Source organism: Oryzias latipes, chromosome 20 (genome assembly GCF_053564925.1).
Source record: "Oryzias latipes strain Hd-rR chromosome 20, Olatipes_Hd-rR_3.1".
NCBI classification, from domain to species: domain Eukaryota; kingdom Metazoa; phylum Chordata; class Actinopteri; order Beloniformes; family Adrianichthyidae; genus Oryzias; species Oryzias latipes.
The window spans coordinates 7,102,500-7,118,796 of NC_136256.1; the positions used below are offsets into that span (position 1 = coordinate 7,102,500).

General features: G+C 39.6%; 1 protein-coding gene across 20 annotated transcripts in view; it reads left to right on the forward strand.

The window, feature by feature from the left end:
- The window catches only part of LOC101173180 (uncharacterized), a 200,672-nt gene that overhangs the window by 105,903 nt on the left and 78,472 nt on the right, over nucleotides 1–16,297 (forward strand). For 16 of the 20 annotated variants that reach the window (XM_023950293.2, XM_023950294.2, XM_078938285.1 and 13 more), the window contains one exon: nucleotides 13,127–13,276. The exons of 1 other annotated variant lie outside the window; for it this stretch is intronic. In XM_023950293.2, coding sequence (XP_023806061.1) covers nucleotides 13,127–13,276 — 150 coding nt within the window. Of the gene's footprint in view, nucleotides 1–1,911; nucleotides 3,279–12,391; nucleotides 12,481–13,126; nucleotides 13,277–16,297 lie in introns of those variants that run through there. 3 more of the 20 variants (XM_078938298.1, XM_078938290.1, XM_078938291.1) reach the window with 3 other exon arrangements.

Here is a 16,297-nt window from a genome sequence, read left to right on the forward strand (position 1 = left end):
AATCTGCACTACGGAGTTCTTCTGAGGAAGAAGTGAGCAAGGCTTACAGATGGGAAAGGGATCACAGAAATGAATATGTACTTGTGAGTCTACAGTTAGTGGATAGCTTTGGAGCCCTTTTTGAGACTCTCAGCCTCTATATGACTGTGAACTGCTTCATATGAGGCTACCTTCACACCGGGCAACGGAGATGTGACGCACGTTCAATAATGCGTTTAGCTCACACTGTTCACACTGGACAAGCAGGGAGGAGCTGCTTCTTCTTTTTCTATTTCCACTGTTTACTAGCACATGTCCTTTATGCCCCTGCAGTTGGAAAAGGCTTTGTGCGAAATGTCAAAGTGTTGCAGATTTTGTTGTGCAGGTTTTTTTTAAAATCGCAGATCTATTCCAATATATGAAAGACGTGATGTTATATAATTAGTCGGGCATAAAAAGCAACTATTAATTTCTCCTTTATGATCAATTTTCAAATGGTTGTCATTTCCATGAATAACGACGACGCTATCCATTACGGCTGGGTAGCTCGGTTGGTAAGGTGGGAAGCTACCATGCAGGAAACCAGGGTTCGATTCCCGGAGGGGAATGAGCAATGGTACTGGGGGCAATTACCATATCAATGGCGAGCAGTTAACATCACCCAGTGAGGGTCCTTAGGCAAGACCCTTAACGCTACTGCCTCCCGAGCGCGGTTTCGGCTGCAGCTCACCGCTCCCCAAGGGGATGGGTCAAATGCGGAGAAAGAATTTCCCTTCGTGGGATAAAATACAGTGTATAAAAAAAAAAAAAAAAATTCACCACCAAATCTGAGTCTCTGATGGTCAAAGTTAAACCTGGTTTAACTTTTAACCCACAATTGAACTGCCGCACGTTTTGTAAGTAGAGCCCGAAAAAGATTGTGGAAACTTTGCTACGAGAATTTAGAACACAGAAACTCAAATATATACACTGATGGCAGCATGTACGTAGCAGGAGAAAAAAAGCTATGGTTGTGTCAGAATTCCTTCCCAACTCACTATATAGTGCACTGTAAATTGCAGGGGTCGGCAACCTTTTTTACTCAAAGAGCCATTTGGGACCGCCCCTAATAAAAAAGAAAGCTCCCGGAGCCACAACCCGTTTTGACATCGTTATATATATTATGCATGTATATATTATTCAAAGGTGCTCATTACGTTGATCGCGATCTACCGGTCGATCTTCAATGACATGAGTGTAGATCGCGGGCCAGAACAGATTAAAAAAAAAAGTACTTCTTTGAAATCCACCAGCCAATCAAAATCCTCACTGAGAAGTACGGGACTTGATTGACATGGAGATTGGCCAATCGGACATCGTCTGAAGCATACGTCGCTCCAAATGCACATTGTGTTCTTTAAAGGATGATACCGCGGTCGCGTTGGGAGGAGTTACTGGTTCTGGTCTGATCGCTGCATGAAGCGATGTGTTTATCAATGCATGGTAGACACTGAGAATGTGGAGAGATCAGGATTATTATTTTGAAGAGTTCTACTTGGTAATCATGTTTCCATGTTTGAGTTCATAAAATCATCCCAGAGAAAGTCTCTGCTTCAACTCCTGCAGGGAAAGCTGCGTCTGAATCTGACGCCCGTGTTTGCATCTGCCTGTTTAAAAAACATTAAACATTTTGACCTAAATCTCTACGCAACTTTAATTTTTTTATTTTGTCAAGAGAGTTTAAACGTTTTGTTCCTCACAGTTGCACTAAATCATACCAGTTGTAGAGGTCTTAAATTTTGTAAAAGATTTAATGAATGGATATGCAAATGAAACACTTTACGCTCTCTGTTTTCAATCGTTTTCACACAAATGATGCACAACAACAAAGCAACCAAGAACATTCTTTACTTCGCCTCCCCTGTCCAGAGTTGGAAGTGTACATCCACAGAATATTGTGGATCACATGACTGTCATGGGTGAAACCATCCATGGTCAATACGTGCAGATTTTATCTTTAATTCCAAAATTTTATTGATAAACCAAAAGACTGTCCAAATGCAAATGTTTCTTTTTATGGTCCACATGTAGTATACTTGAGTTAGCAAGGTGACTACAGTGAGAGATGTAATGCCGGATGAAGACAAAGGGTGAGAATCAGAATAAAGAGCATTTAGCGAGCTACAAAGAAAAATTCCTTGGACATCTTCCATCTCCTGACACACACTGTAACGGTCATTTGTTAGTTTCTTGTCTTTTGTTTAATAAATGTTGGTTAAGTTGTGAGAAGTTTATTTTGAAAGTAATTTTATTTTGAACATACTGGAAGTGTTTAGAGTGGTTAGCGCACATTTTGTACGGACAGAGAAGAGAGAAGCTGGAAGCAAGAACACCACGTTTGTATGCAAACCACGTGTGGTTTCGAGAAGGACACCAAAACTAACGTCCATCTCTGCATGCAGCCATGGACTAGGTAATATTTTTTTCGTTTGTTTTAACTGTTTGTTTACATTGTATGTTAGTCGTCAAAAGATTTCTATTATGTTTGTATGTGCAGTTTTCACAGTGGATTTGGAGAGACCAAATAAACCCGTTAAGAGAACCACTTGCATCTGTGAATGCCTGGTGTGAAGAAACACACACACATACACACATTTTGAACATTGAAAGCACTCACAATTCTTGACAGTTAAAGCTTTTTCTAATGAAACCTGAGCTGTTTGCCACAATGTGTTACCCTCACATCAGTGAGTTGAGTGCAGCTCTGTCCTTAAGTGCCCCCCAGTCCTCACTAAACTACATACATTCTGTCTAAATATCACAAAGCTCCACAGGTAACTGATGGGGCAGAGGTGGGGTGGTCAACTTTATATCATAGGTTCAGTTCCTGCCTTGCCTGGCCATTTTTTGAAGTGTCTTTGGGCAAGACACTGACATTTACATTGCTCCTGGCAGTGGAGCTGCCATCAGTGTGTGAATGCGTGTGTGTGTTTGGGTGAATGGGACTGAGGCTTTAAAGCACTTGGTTCTTAATCAAGGTAGAGGTTATATAAGCATACGCCTTTAAGTGACTTTGAACTAATTTAGTGGTTATACAAGAAGTTAAATTACATTGATTTTAAGACCAATGATAGTTGTCAGAGTGATAAACTTCAGTATTTACATTATTATTGTTAGTGCTTTGAATGGAATGTACCAGATAAAATAAAGTCCTCCTAATATGTGGTCTCCAACCTTTTTCCAGGCCACGGACTGGTTTATTGTCAGACAATATTTTCATTGACCTGCCTGTACGAGGCAGTTTACCTTAACTTTTTAAGGTAAGGTTTATCTTCATCCTCTGTAAATATGTTATTTGTACTCTAGATATGGTGTAGGAACCATTAAAATGTGATATTGATTTTCCCTTAACCCACAACGGTCAAAATTGAAGATTAAAAAAATGGACGTCTGTTTATTTATTTATTTATTTAATGGAGCTTTTTTTTCCCCTTTGAAGTCCAAGGCTCTTCTTGTGTTCACTCATTGGCTTTTTTCTGAAAAAAAAAACTTTCCAAATATGTTTGTTTTTTGTTAACTTTGCAAGCTCTAGGAGGTTTAATTTAGCACTTGGCGCAGCTTCTTTAAAAAAGTAACATAGATTTTTGACACTAGCTGAGCTACTTGACACACATCAAGAATGAGTCAGATGGGGCCAATTTTACCGACCCGTACTGCTTCGCGGGCCAGGGGTTGTGTACCACTGCTCTAAATGACACACACTTCACACTTTGATGAATCATGCTAGCATGATCCAGACTTCTGGATGCTATTGCACCAGCAGCCCTAGATCCCCTTTTGCAGCTGCTAAATCTGAGTTCAGCACCTTGGACAGTAGCACTGCTCAGCAGAAGAAACTTTTTTGACTGATTTTTAACAAAACAACAAACTTTTCCTTTTTTTTTCCTCTTTTTTTGCCCTCAACTGTGTGTGGTGCTCAATATTCCTGGCTTCTGTGTGTGCTGTCCTTATATCCACTCTCTTAAAAGGCTTGAAGATTTACATTCAGACTGTTTCTGAGGATTGTTTTACCAGTATGTAGAAATCAATCTGTGACCCTGCCTCTGGACTTTTTGTTTTTTTGTGTATGTCGTGTCGAGACAGACTTTGTAACTCCAGCCTGGCCCATGTGCGTCTCATACATGGAAGTCTCTTTGACTGTGGGAAACATCCTGTCGTGTTGTGTCACCGTCACCCTCTGTGAACGCTGCTGAGAGAGTGTTGCCATCGGTGCCTCCCTCCTCCCTTCTTCACTTCTCCGTCTTACCACTCTTTTCTTTTTAACATATTCCCTCTTTCCTTAAATTTTTAACTCACAAATTTTTCTTTTTTATTGATTCGACACAAATCCATATTTCTTACATAGTCCCTCTTTGTCATTGACCCCCAACTTTATTGTGTTTTTTTTCTCTCTGCTTTCCTCCAATTTTTCAGTTTTGCATCTAAAGAGTTAAATTAAATCACTTAGCTTGGGGTTCTGCTCCCCCTGCATCTCCAACAGATGCAGAAGGGCCATCACTACAATCAGGGGAAAGGGAGTGGGCTTTAGGAGAGGAGGGGGGGGGGGTTACTGGCTGGCAGAGGGCCTAGACCTGAACCAGACAGACAGTGAAACGTCATCACACAAAATCCAGACTCCCTGACTGTGATGGTGTGTGTGCACATTTGTGTGGTGGTTGTGTGTAGACTGAGGGTTCACAGTGTTTGCTGAGGCTGCAAAGGAGACAGAAAGAGAACGATGCAATGAGGACAGTTGTGTGGTAGTTGGATATCTGCTCTGATGAAGAAGCTTGGCAGGTGAGGGTGCAAATGCATGTCCAAAGGATAGGGACAACTGCTAACATGTGTTTCTTAAAATCTTTCATGTGAGTAGTTGTCACATGTGTTTGCCTCAATTGTATGTCATTTCAGTAGCCTTGCCTTATGGGCGGCATTGCATAGATGATAAGAAGTAATTCATTTGTGGTGAACCATGTATTTAAACCTGCAGGTTGTAGGCTGACCTCAGGGGACAGATATCAGCATTTTGCCTACAGTTAGAAAGGGAAGTCTGGTCAAGATCGCCCGTCCAGCAGCAGGCCTTGCTTTCTTTTTTGTCAGTTAACAAGGTAAAAATAATTTTATTATTAAGTTTTACGTATAAGATATCAACAATACGCCAGCATGTTAGAAAGAATTGTTTTTCTATGCAGTTAAAGTACTGCCAAAGTCAATCTCTTTATTGCAAATTTTTTAATCAAAAACAGTTTCCCCTAAAAACACTTCAAAACAATATATGCACATGCACATTAGACTTAAAATATAGTTTTCAAACGGTAACTGATTTAAAATGTAAGTGAAACAAAATGTAATTTATAATATTTAGGATACCAAAAGGTTGCATCCTTCGTCTATTAGTAACAGAACTTATGACGTCAAAAACTTAATTATCTTTTTTTTAATTCTCATGTGACTCAAGGACACATTCTTCAAAGGTAAAGTAGTTTTTGTCAGGAGTGACTTTTATTATTTGATGAGCAAAAACCAATTTAGTGATATTGTAATAAGCTTTATTAAAAGCAATGTTAAGCGTTGTAGCTGAGTATGTTATTACTATGTACACAGTCTATCCAGTTTTTACCACTCTTTGGGAACTTGGTCGCTGGCGCATTAGTCTAAGAAAAGATGTTCAGACTTTTCTCATCCCTGACACTTCCTTCAACTCTTCCGGGGGAATCCCAAAGTGTTCCCGGGCCTGGCCGAGAGACGTCTCTGAGTCTCTCCCTAATGGCACATGACTGGAACACCTCCCATTGGAGAGATCCAATCCAGCCCAGTCCAACTGGTTCATCTTTGTTTGGAGATGAAGCAGCTCTATTCCGAGCTCTCTCCAGGTGACCGAGCTTCTCCCCACATCTATAAACGAGCGCCCAACCACTCTACAGAGGAAGCTCATTTCAGCGGCTTGTATTCGGGACCCTACCCTAACCCTACCCTGCGACAGACTGGCGACCTGTCCAGGGCATCCCCTGCCTACGTCTATAAGTGCCCGGGATAGGCTCCGGCAGCCCCCTGACCCCAAAAGGGACAAAACGGAATTGAAAATGAATGAATGTATTCGGGACCTTGATCTAGAGCTCATGACCATAGGTGAGTATTGGAACGAAGATCGACCAGTAAATTGAGAGCTTCACTTTATGTCTCAGCTTTCTCTTCACAATGATGGAATGGGCCAAACAGCACATTACAGCGGACGCTACACCAATTGCTTGTTGACCCCACAATCCGATCCTCAATCACTGGTTAGCAATACCGCTAGATATTTAAACTCCACCTGTGGCAAGAGCTCTCCACACACCCAGAGAGGATAAACTACCTTTTCCTGGTCAAGGACCATGGCTTCAGACTTGGCGATGCTGACCCTCATCCCAGCCCTTTCACACTCTGCCACAAATTGGCCGATCCACACGCTGGACACCTTGGACCAACAAAGTCAACAGGACAGCATAGTCTGCAAAACAGCAGAGAGAAAATCTTGCAGTCCCCAAACCAGACTTCTTCAGTCTGTGGCTGCGCCTAGAAACCTTTTCATAAAGATTATAAACTCTCCCACTGGTAATAGAGGGAATCCTTGTCAGAGTCCAGCATGCCCACAGACAGGTCTGACTTTCTGCTGACTATGTGAGCCAAGCTCCTGCTCTGGTCAAACAGGTACTGAACAGGCCTAAGTAAGGCTCATGAAGCACCCTCCAAATGACATCATGGAGGACACAGTTGAACGCCGTCTTCCAAATCCACAAAACGCATACTTGTGGAGCAAACCTCCACAAACCCCTCCAGCACTCTATGTATAGAGGGGATAGAGCTGGTCCACTGTTTCACGACCAGGACAAAAACTGCACTGCTGTTCCTTAATCTGAGGTTTAACTATCTGCCTAACTCTCCTCTCCATGGGAAGATAAGGAGTGGCATTCCCCAGTAGTTGGAACACGCCCTTTGGTCCTCCTTCACAAAAAAAGGGACCACCACAGGTCACTTCAGTTTGCTAATAGATCCACTTTAACAAGTACTGTTGGTTAGATGTTGATCCATTAGAGGCGCTTGATGCTCTGCACAGTGACATACCCATTCACACACCCACAGAATTAGCTTCAAGGCTGAGTTTTGCCAAACACCATGCCAACCCTTTACATACTCAGCTCTCAGTGTTGTCCTAATGTGAAGTGTCATCTCCAGTGCACCAAATTACCACGCATTGACAAACGGCCACAATGTCAGACAGTCCTTCAGAAAAACACACTTTCAAAATTACTGCTATGGAAGAATGTAGGTCTGAACAGTCTGACTCAGGCTCATTTTACATGGTTATTAGTGTAAACACGCTCAGTGATCATTTCCCTCATGCTTGGCCAATTCTTGTAATGCATTCTGTTTTTCTTTATACTGAATGTTTGCTTCTCCACTCTGTTCATGTCTTTCCTCATAAGCATCCTAACTTGACCACATCTTGATACATTTTCTCCACTGCCATATACTTTCATGCCATTACCATTTTCACATTGGAGAATACAATAAATTGAGTAAAGGAGTTACACATTTATTTAATTCAAAGATTTATCTTACCATCAAAAACATTTATTGCTCTTTAACATGAACTTAACTAGATTTTCCACAGTTTTTAAAAACTTAAATATTATTTAACAAAAACTAAGTATAAGTGTTGAACAGCAAATGAGCTTCTATATTCAGTGTCCGTTACAATAACTGATACATAATAGTTGTTCTGTTCTATTCATTTTTCTGTTTTTTTCTCTTTTATACCAAGCTTCAGCTTTTCATTAAAGTTTCTGGACATAAAACTCTTTTAGAGTCCAGTTGCAGAAAAGATGGGTTAGGTTAAGGTACAGATCTTCCCACCGCTTTTTAGGGAAAAAAATCATTTAGATGTTCACTAGTTGATGTGTAGTTTGTATCTTAACTTCTCATCTGATGAAGACCATGGAGAGGATCATCCTGGACCACCTCCGTCATCTGGTGAACGACAACATGGACCTGCTGCAGTTCGCCTATCGTCCAGGAATAGGTGTGGAAGACGCTGTCATCTACCTGCTAGACAGATGTTTTTCCCACCTAGACGACACTGGTATCACTGTGAGAGTCATGTTCTTTGACTTCTCCAGTGCTTTCAACACCATCAAACCATCACTGCTCAGGGGGAAGCGGGAGGGAGCTGGAGTCAACAGTAGCCTGGCTGCATGGACCATCGACTACCTCTCCAACAGGCCGCAGTATGTGAGGCTTCATGACTGTGTGTCTGATGTGGTAGTCTGCAGCACTGGGGTCTCTCCTTTCCTCTTCACCTTGTATACATCAGACTTCACACACAACACTGACAGCTGCCACCTCCAGAAGTTCTCTGATGAAACAGCCATTGTCGGGCGGGTATCTCAGGGAAACGATCTGGAGTACTTGGAGGTCATCACCAACTTTGTGGACTGGTGTGCTCTGAACCACCTGCACATCAACGCCAGCAAGACGAAGGAGGTGGTGATCTACTTCAGCAGGAAACCACATCTGACTGCACCGGTGAACATCAATAATAAACTGGACTGGACACACAACACAAACGCCCTGTACAAGAAGGGCCAAAGTCGTCTCCACCTGCACAGACGACTGAGGTCCTTTGGGGTGTGCAGGGCACTGCTAAGAACTTTCTATGACTCTGTGGTGGCTTCAGCCATCCTTTATGCAGTAGTCTGCTGGAGCAGCGGAAGCTTAGAGAGAGAAAGGAAGAGACTGAACAAGCTGGTCAGACGAGCCGGCTCTGTCCTGGACTGCTCCCTGGACTCCATCGAGGAGGTGGATCAGAAGAGGATGTTAGCCAAGCTGACATCAATCATAGACAACCCCTCTCACCCACTGTGTCAGACTGTTTCAGACCTCAGCAGCTCCTTCAGTGACAGACTGCTGCACCCACGATGCAAAAAGGAACGCTACCGCAGGTCCTTCATCCCAGCTGCCATGAGGCTGTTCAACCTCAGCCTAAGTAAATAGTTATGGCCCGCAGCAGTCACAGACTGCAATGACCATCTTGTAACTGCTCTGAGGGTCGAACACTCAAAAAGGTCCAAAACGTCAAAAAAACACGTCAGAACGCCAAAAAATGAGGTCAAAAGTCGCCCAAAGCACAAAACGACACGACAATTGTGTAACGCAACAAAAATGCACACGCACAACACCATCGCACAAACGTCAAAAATGTAATCGCAAAAATGATGACAAAAACACAAAAAAGCCCCAAAAAGCCCTCAAAGGACGTGTTTTAAGCCAAAAAGACATGCTCAGCCTATAGTAAAATATAGGCCGTATTGAAATACATGGGAAACCTGCCGCAAAAACTTCCTATTGTTTTACAAATGTTTATTATTATTCTTTCTAACGGATCCATTGATCGCAAATTTGACCCCCGCCACATATTCGAAAACTCACCAAAATTGGCACACACCTAGGATAAATTGAAAATGAATTTTCGGCAAAGAGAACGTCACCCCCCCGAAGTCGATTTGTCGGGTATATCCAAACAAAGTTTTAAAATCATTACGTGATGGCGACACGACCTACGGTTTGGTGGCCATTTTGAGATTTTCGCGTTTTTACACAATATGGAAAAATGAACTTTTTTTGGAGCAATTTTCATGAAATTTGACTCGCATGTCCCTAGCGTAAGTCTACAATCACTTCTGGAGTTTCGTTGACCTTTGACCTCGGGAAAAGGCCGCCATCTTGAATTTTCTATAAAAAACACCTTTGCCACCGGAAACGTAAACTTGTTGTTGGAATTTTCATCGACCGTCTCAAAACTTTTTGGGCATCAATGGCAAGCTACTATGGAAAAAATGTTGGAATTAGAAGTTGTAGATTTTGAACAGGGTGCGTGTGACGAGCTAGCAAAGTGGTGCACTGTTATAACTCCTATGTTTTTCAATGGACTACTGTGAAATTTGAAGGCATGCATTCATGCCTGAAACTGAATACATTGAAAAAACTGGATATAGAGATACAAGGAATGAATAAAACCACTGTTGCTAAGGACAACAAAAAGTTTACTTTTTCCGATTCGTCTGAAACTGACATCGATCTGTTCGTCATCAAAAGGCGACCAAAACACAAAATGGTTGCTATGGAGATAAAATCAACAGAAAAGCTGCCATTTTGAAAAAAATGAGTTTTTAACTAACTTATGACATATAGCTCTCACCAATGGAGCAATGTGTTTTTCTGAGTCAGTTGATGATGCTGATCGGTAAGCTAGCACTTTTATCTATGTTAGCATAACTAGCATAGTTAGCATAATTAGCATCTTAAACAATGTGTTTTTCTGATTCAGTTGATGATGCTGATCGCAATGCTAGCACTATTAGCCACATTAATATAGCTAGCATAGTTAGCATTGTTAGCATTTTAGGTTATGTGTTTTTTTTGAGTCAGTTGATGATGCTGATCGCAATGCTAGCACTATTAGCCACATTAATATAGCTAGCATAGTTAGCATTGTTAGCATTTTAGGTTATGTGTTTTTCTGAGTCAGTTGATGATGCTGATTGCTATGCTAGCACTTTTAGCCACATTAGCATAGCTAGCACAATTAGCATTTTAGGTAAAGCATTTTTCTGAGTCAGTTGATGATGCTGATCGGTAAGCTAGCACTTTTATCTATGTTAGCATAACTAGCATAGTTAGCATAGTTAGCAAATGCAGTTTTGACTAGCCTTTATCAAAAGTGGACAGTGAGGGCGTTGAGGGCGGCGGTGGTGCATAGAGTTGGGCGTGGAAGGCGGGTTGCGTCTGCGGGCCATACAACGCCGCTTGCGGCTTTAATTTTTAGAGTTTTTGTTTTAGTTTTGTTTTTGGTTTTTTATTTCACTGTACAAAAACTGTATATACAGATGACTCTATATTCCTGCACATCTCTTTCCCTGTTTATTATTTCAGAACACTCTTATTTTTGTATATATTCTTTCAAAATGTGTATTTGTTAATTACTGTCTGTACATACTTGTGCCAAACTACATGCTACTGTGACAAGGAAATTTCCCATTCGTGGGATTAATAAACGAATCTAATCTTTATCATGTTGTGTAACCCAAAGTCAAGTAAGCTAGGATTGCTTATGACTGTGTTTGGTACAGTGGTACAATGCAGATCACATCAACTAATCACTCAATGCCCCATAGTACCTACCTTTTCCAGTTTCCAAAATATATTTAAAAAAAAAAAATCCTAAAGCAATGTAATTTTCAGAAATCAAAATGAAATGTTAAAAACTGAAGTACAATGAGAAACTGGAAAAGGTAGGTGCTATGACACATCGTTGATTGAATAATTACCTTTGTCCTCATTCAACTGGAAGTTATTTGACATAAAGGGATATTTGATATAATCCGGCTTCCTCCCACCGTCCAAAAACATGCTTCATAGGTTGATTGGCAACTCTAAATTGTCCATAGGTGTGAGAGTGAATGGATGTGTGATCTAGGACAGTGTTTTTCAACCAGTGTGCCCCGGCACACTAGTGTGCCGTGGGAGGTGGTCAAGTGTGCCGTGGGAAATTGTCCTCATTACCTGATTTAACAACATTTTCCATCTCCAGGATTTCAGCTGTGTGTTCATCCAAACAGGTCCTGATAAAACACTGAGTAGTTAGGAATATGAAAGATCATAAAATATTTTTTCTTTGCGTTTATTTGATTCTATTAAAAACATTTTGATAAGAATGACGGTACCGCGATTTAGCAGCAACTAAAGCCGTTTTCTGAAAAGTCCCGCCCCTTTAACTGTCTCCACCAATCATTCTTGGAGTCTTAATCACATGTCATCAGTCTGACCAATCAGAAGTGGTTAAAGTCTTCACTTCCTTGCTCTGAATTCTGCTGATAAAGTCGCTCAGTTCTAACAAAAATACCAGCTAAAGCTCGTCTTTAGCGGTGTAGCTTTCCACAGAATCCGGTATCAGACCGTGGAACAAGTGAACAAAACAATGAAGCTCAGAGACGCTAGTCTTTCTGCGTTCGGCGGATTATAGAACCACATCTCCCATGATGCATTGGGTTAAAAGTGACAGCGTGAGCATCTCGGCGCACAACGAGTCTTTCCTCTTAACGTCTTGAAACAACAGCGAACACAAATCAAAAAGTTTTTAAATCTTCTAACTTAGCTTTTATTACATCTATTAGAAAAAACAGCTGCAACTTCCAGCTTTTACTGCCACAATTATCACAAAAATGCATGTGAGATCAGATCTTTTTTTTTTTTTTTGGAATGCTGGTGTGCCGCAGGATTTTTGTCAAGGTTAGAGTGTGCCGTGGCTCAAAAAAGGTTGAAAAACACTGATCTAGGATATTCTACCCTGCAACAGACTGGCGACCAGTCCAGGGCATCCCTTGCATACGCCCAAGTGGCCGGGATAGGCTCCGGCAACCCCGTGACCCCGAAAGGGAATAAACGGTAAAGAAGATGAATGAATGAATGAATGAATGAATGAATGAATGAATGAATGAATGAATGAATGATATAATCATCCAATCAGCAATGTCCCATAGTCCTCGCCCTTTTCGGATTTTTCAGTGTGTGTTGTTTTCCTTACTTAATATTTAGTTTTTTTGACATTACTTTTTTTTCTGAAATGTTTTTTTTTTCTTCATGTTTTGGTTTTTGAGAATTTGTTTTCTTTTCTATAATGTAATGCTGTTTTTTAATCTTTGTTTTGCTTTTTTAATTGTCGTTGGGAATTTTTACAATTTTTTTGCGTCGAGTGATTTGTTGATGTGATTTGCACACAGGGCCACCATAGTTTAAATTCTCTGGGAAGAGAAGCTAGCTTGTCATCTGTTGACACTGTTGAACTTTTAAAACAATTTGTGGTAAAACATTCTTGGTTCAGAAACCTTGCAGTCTGTTCAGATACAGTTTTGTCAAACTTAGTCATTTTATGTCTTTACTATTTTTAAAATCAACCATCAGCCTAATTTCTTTTGTCGCTGTTTTAGGGAGCTTTTGGGTTTTTTCGTATTTATTTACCTTTTGTTTAATCTGGTTTTTGTGGCCGTCAAATCCTACACTACATTTTTGATAGCCCTTCTTTGTTTTTCAGGTGTGTCCCAGCCTGGAGATAGAGAGAAAACCATGGAGGTGGGACCATCCCCCCTCCAAGCAGGGAAGCCCCGAAGCATAGCAAAGCCAACAGATGTCCCCAAGGACTCCAGTCCAATGCCTGAACCTTTTTGCAGCTCTCTGTCTCCAGGTACGATGCATTTGAGAACTCATTCGTCTCTTTCTCAGATTTTCTTTTTTCTCTAATTCAGGCAAGATTTTAGAAGCTGTTTGCTCAAACCTTTTCTTAATGAAGGTTCATAAAGTATCGTTGCTGGCTTTAATTTTTGTTACATTGTTAAAATATTTTTTTTCTAATACAGATATGTTAAACTTCAAACATGTAAAACATGCAGGTTACTTTACATCAGTCTAAGTCCCAAAATAAAGGAAACCAATAAACAAAAAATGTTTAGTTTCCAAACTTTAGTTTTATTAGGGCTGCACAACATTAGGAACTTGTTATTTGCAATATATCAAGTTATATCGTCATATATTTCATAGTATGACGATATAACTTGGGATACATGAACAAATCGCAAAACAACTAAATACATAATTTCACCGCAACAGAGTAGCCTTAATTTTACTCCAAATGACCCTCGTCTACATAGAAAACGAGCATCTAACATAAAAGGAGTTCATCCAATTGGTCAATAATGTGAAGTCCATTCGATTGGTCTAATGCACTAATTAATTTATTAAATTTGTCAAGTACTTCAAGCTGCCATAAGATTGTTTTAGCATATTTAAGGTAACCATTTATTTCAATTTACGCTGATCTTTGCGATATGCAAATTGCACTGCTTGATATCGCGACACCAATAAATTTGCGATTTATTATGCAAGCCTAGTGTTAAAAATTACTTATAAAGGAACAATTATTGTTATCCTAACAGTAACACTCATAAAGTTTTAAAACTTTAGCTATAAAACCGTGTTTTGTGAAAGTTCTTGTGACATGAGCATTTCTTTAGGTGTTTCCCAGAATGAGTTGGTAATTTATTACTCATTTATGAAATTTAATATAGAAAACGTGTTTATATTCTGCTTGATCGTTTTTACAGCTTTGCTACTTCGGTTACTTTTGTTGGATTTAGCTGCTTGTTGCTCACAGACTCTTACTCTGAAGTGGTCAGGCTCATCTGACTTGTGCAGTGGCTGCCATCGTGTTCTTTTTTCTGGTCTTTTTTGTCTGCATGTGTTTCATTTAAATTTGCATGAAAAAGTTGTGCTTTTTGTAGCATATTCAAAAACTGTTTAAAGCTGAAAATATTTGAATGAAAATCTGTGAGAGAGGAAAAGGAAGACAACATTTAAAAAAACAAGTGAAGTCAACACTGAACTAGCAGAAGTGAGCATATGGATGAGTCCATAAAAACTGACGAGAGATGCTACCATCTGCTTTTTTCACATGAACCACATTTAAAAAAATATTGAATCAACTACTTGGATCAACAGTAGTTCAAAGATTCTCCAATAAACAAGTATTTGAGTCCTTACTGTTTTGAATTACAATCATTTTACTTAAAAAATATATAAATTTTGTTTGGTGTCAAATGCCCTACAAATTCTGTTTTTGTATAGAACTCAACATAAATTATGACCATTCTTAAAGCCCTCCTTACTTAGTCTTTGTATGTAAAAAAAAACTGTTAACACTGAAAAATCACTGACATGTAACTTTTGTTTTAATACTGGTTTAAAGAGGATTAGTAGAAATGTGTGGTTCTTTGTTTTTTCTCCTAATTAATTAGATTAAAATGCTCAGTTCCATAGTCAACTTTCTCTGTCTGATGCAACTTTTACCTTTTCTAATTAAAGCACATACTGGATGGGAAGCACCGTAATGTCACAGCACTTTTAGTATGAAATGTAGCCCTGTGGAGATCTCATGGGGCCTGTCATGTGCTCCACTTTAGCTTTTCTAGACTATATTTTGTATTTAGACAAACTTCAATCCTGCTTCAGTAGAATGCATAACTCATCAAACTTCCATCCATCTTCTTTTTATTAATAAAATATAAAAAAAAATGTTTTCATACTCAAAACCTTTTATGCAGACAATTCTTTATTTATGTTAAATTTTTACTATTTATTTACTCTCTATCACATCATAGTCCTATGTCTTTTTCAAGAAGATAATAATGATAGCAGAAGGCATAATTTCTGCATTCTTTGTGCACATACAACTCTGAATCAGACACATATAATCCATTGACACTTTTTATGGTGTTAGATTGTGGAACTCACTGGACATAAAGTTTAAGCAATGCACAAACACGGGTACATAAAAAAAAGTTTAAGGATGAAGAGCAATTAGGTTACTTAAAAATTGTACAGGGAAGACTTGGATTGGTTTGGTAATTATGATTTAGGAAAAGAAATACTGTTTGTTATAATTATATAAGTATAATTACTGCTTATTTTTATTTGTATTAGTTGTTATCTTATTTTGATGTGCCAATGTACAATGATAGATATAATAAGATCATTTTCTTCTGTCTGACTCCCATAGTTCTTAGACTTTTAAATGGAACTGGACCTAGTTCTCTTCTAGCTCCAATAAAACAAGGTCAAATCAGTCGCTGGTTATTGGCTATACAAATTCCATCTTGTTAGAGCTATACGACATCAGTAATCAGTGATTGGTCCGAGTTGGTCGGACACAATGTTTCTGTGGCAACCACTCTCATCATTTAGAAGGGAGCTTGCTGAAGGTCTACACTCCTTCCACTGAAAGCAGGCCACACGAAATCTGTTAATCAATAGATTTGAATCTTCAGCGTGATGACCAGCAGGCACGAAATACTTTTAATGAGGCAGCTGATTGGCTTATAACTCGAAGAACTTGCATTACAGAAAAAATATGAAAAAAATTAGGATTAACAAAAGACATTTAAAAAAAAAAGGAATCATTACCATGGAATGGTTAATCACACAAATAGACAGCTGTGTATTTCTGAGTAGAATTCCATTGGATTTGGGCTTCTTAGAAGCAGTGGGTACTTCCTGTTCGAAATGCAGAGGGGAAGGGATCGCTCAGTCCAGTTCTCGTATACAGTCAATGACACAAACATAGCTTTAGATTTCACCGTGTTGCAGCATGCCACATATTTGCATATGCATCGCAGAAAAATCATGAACGATTTGCCTAAGATTTACAATTCTA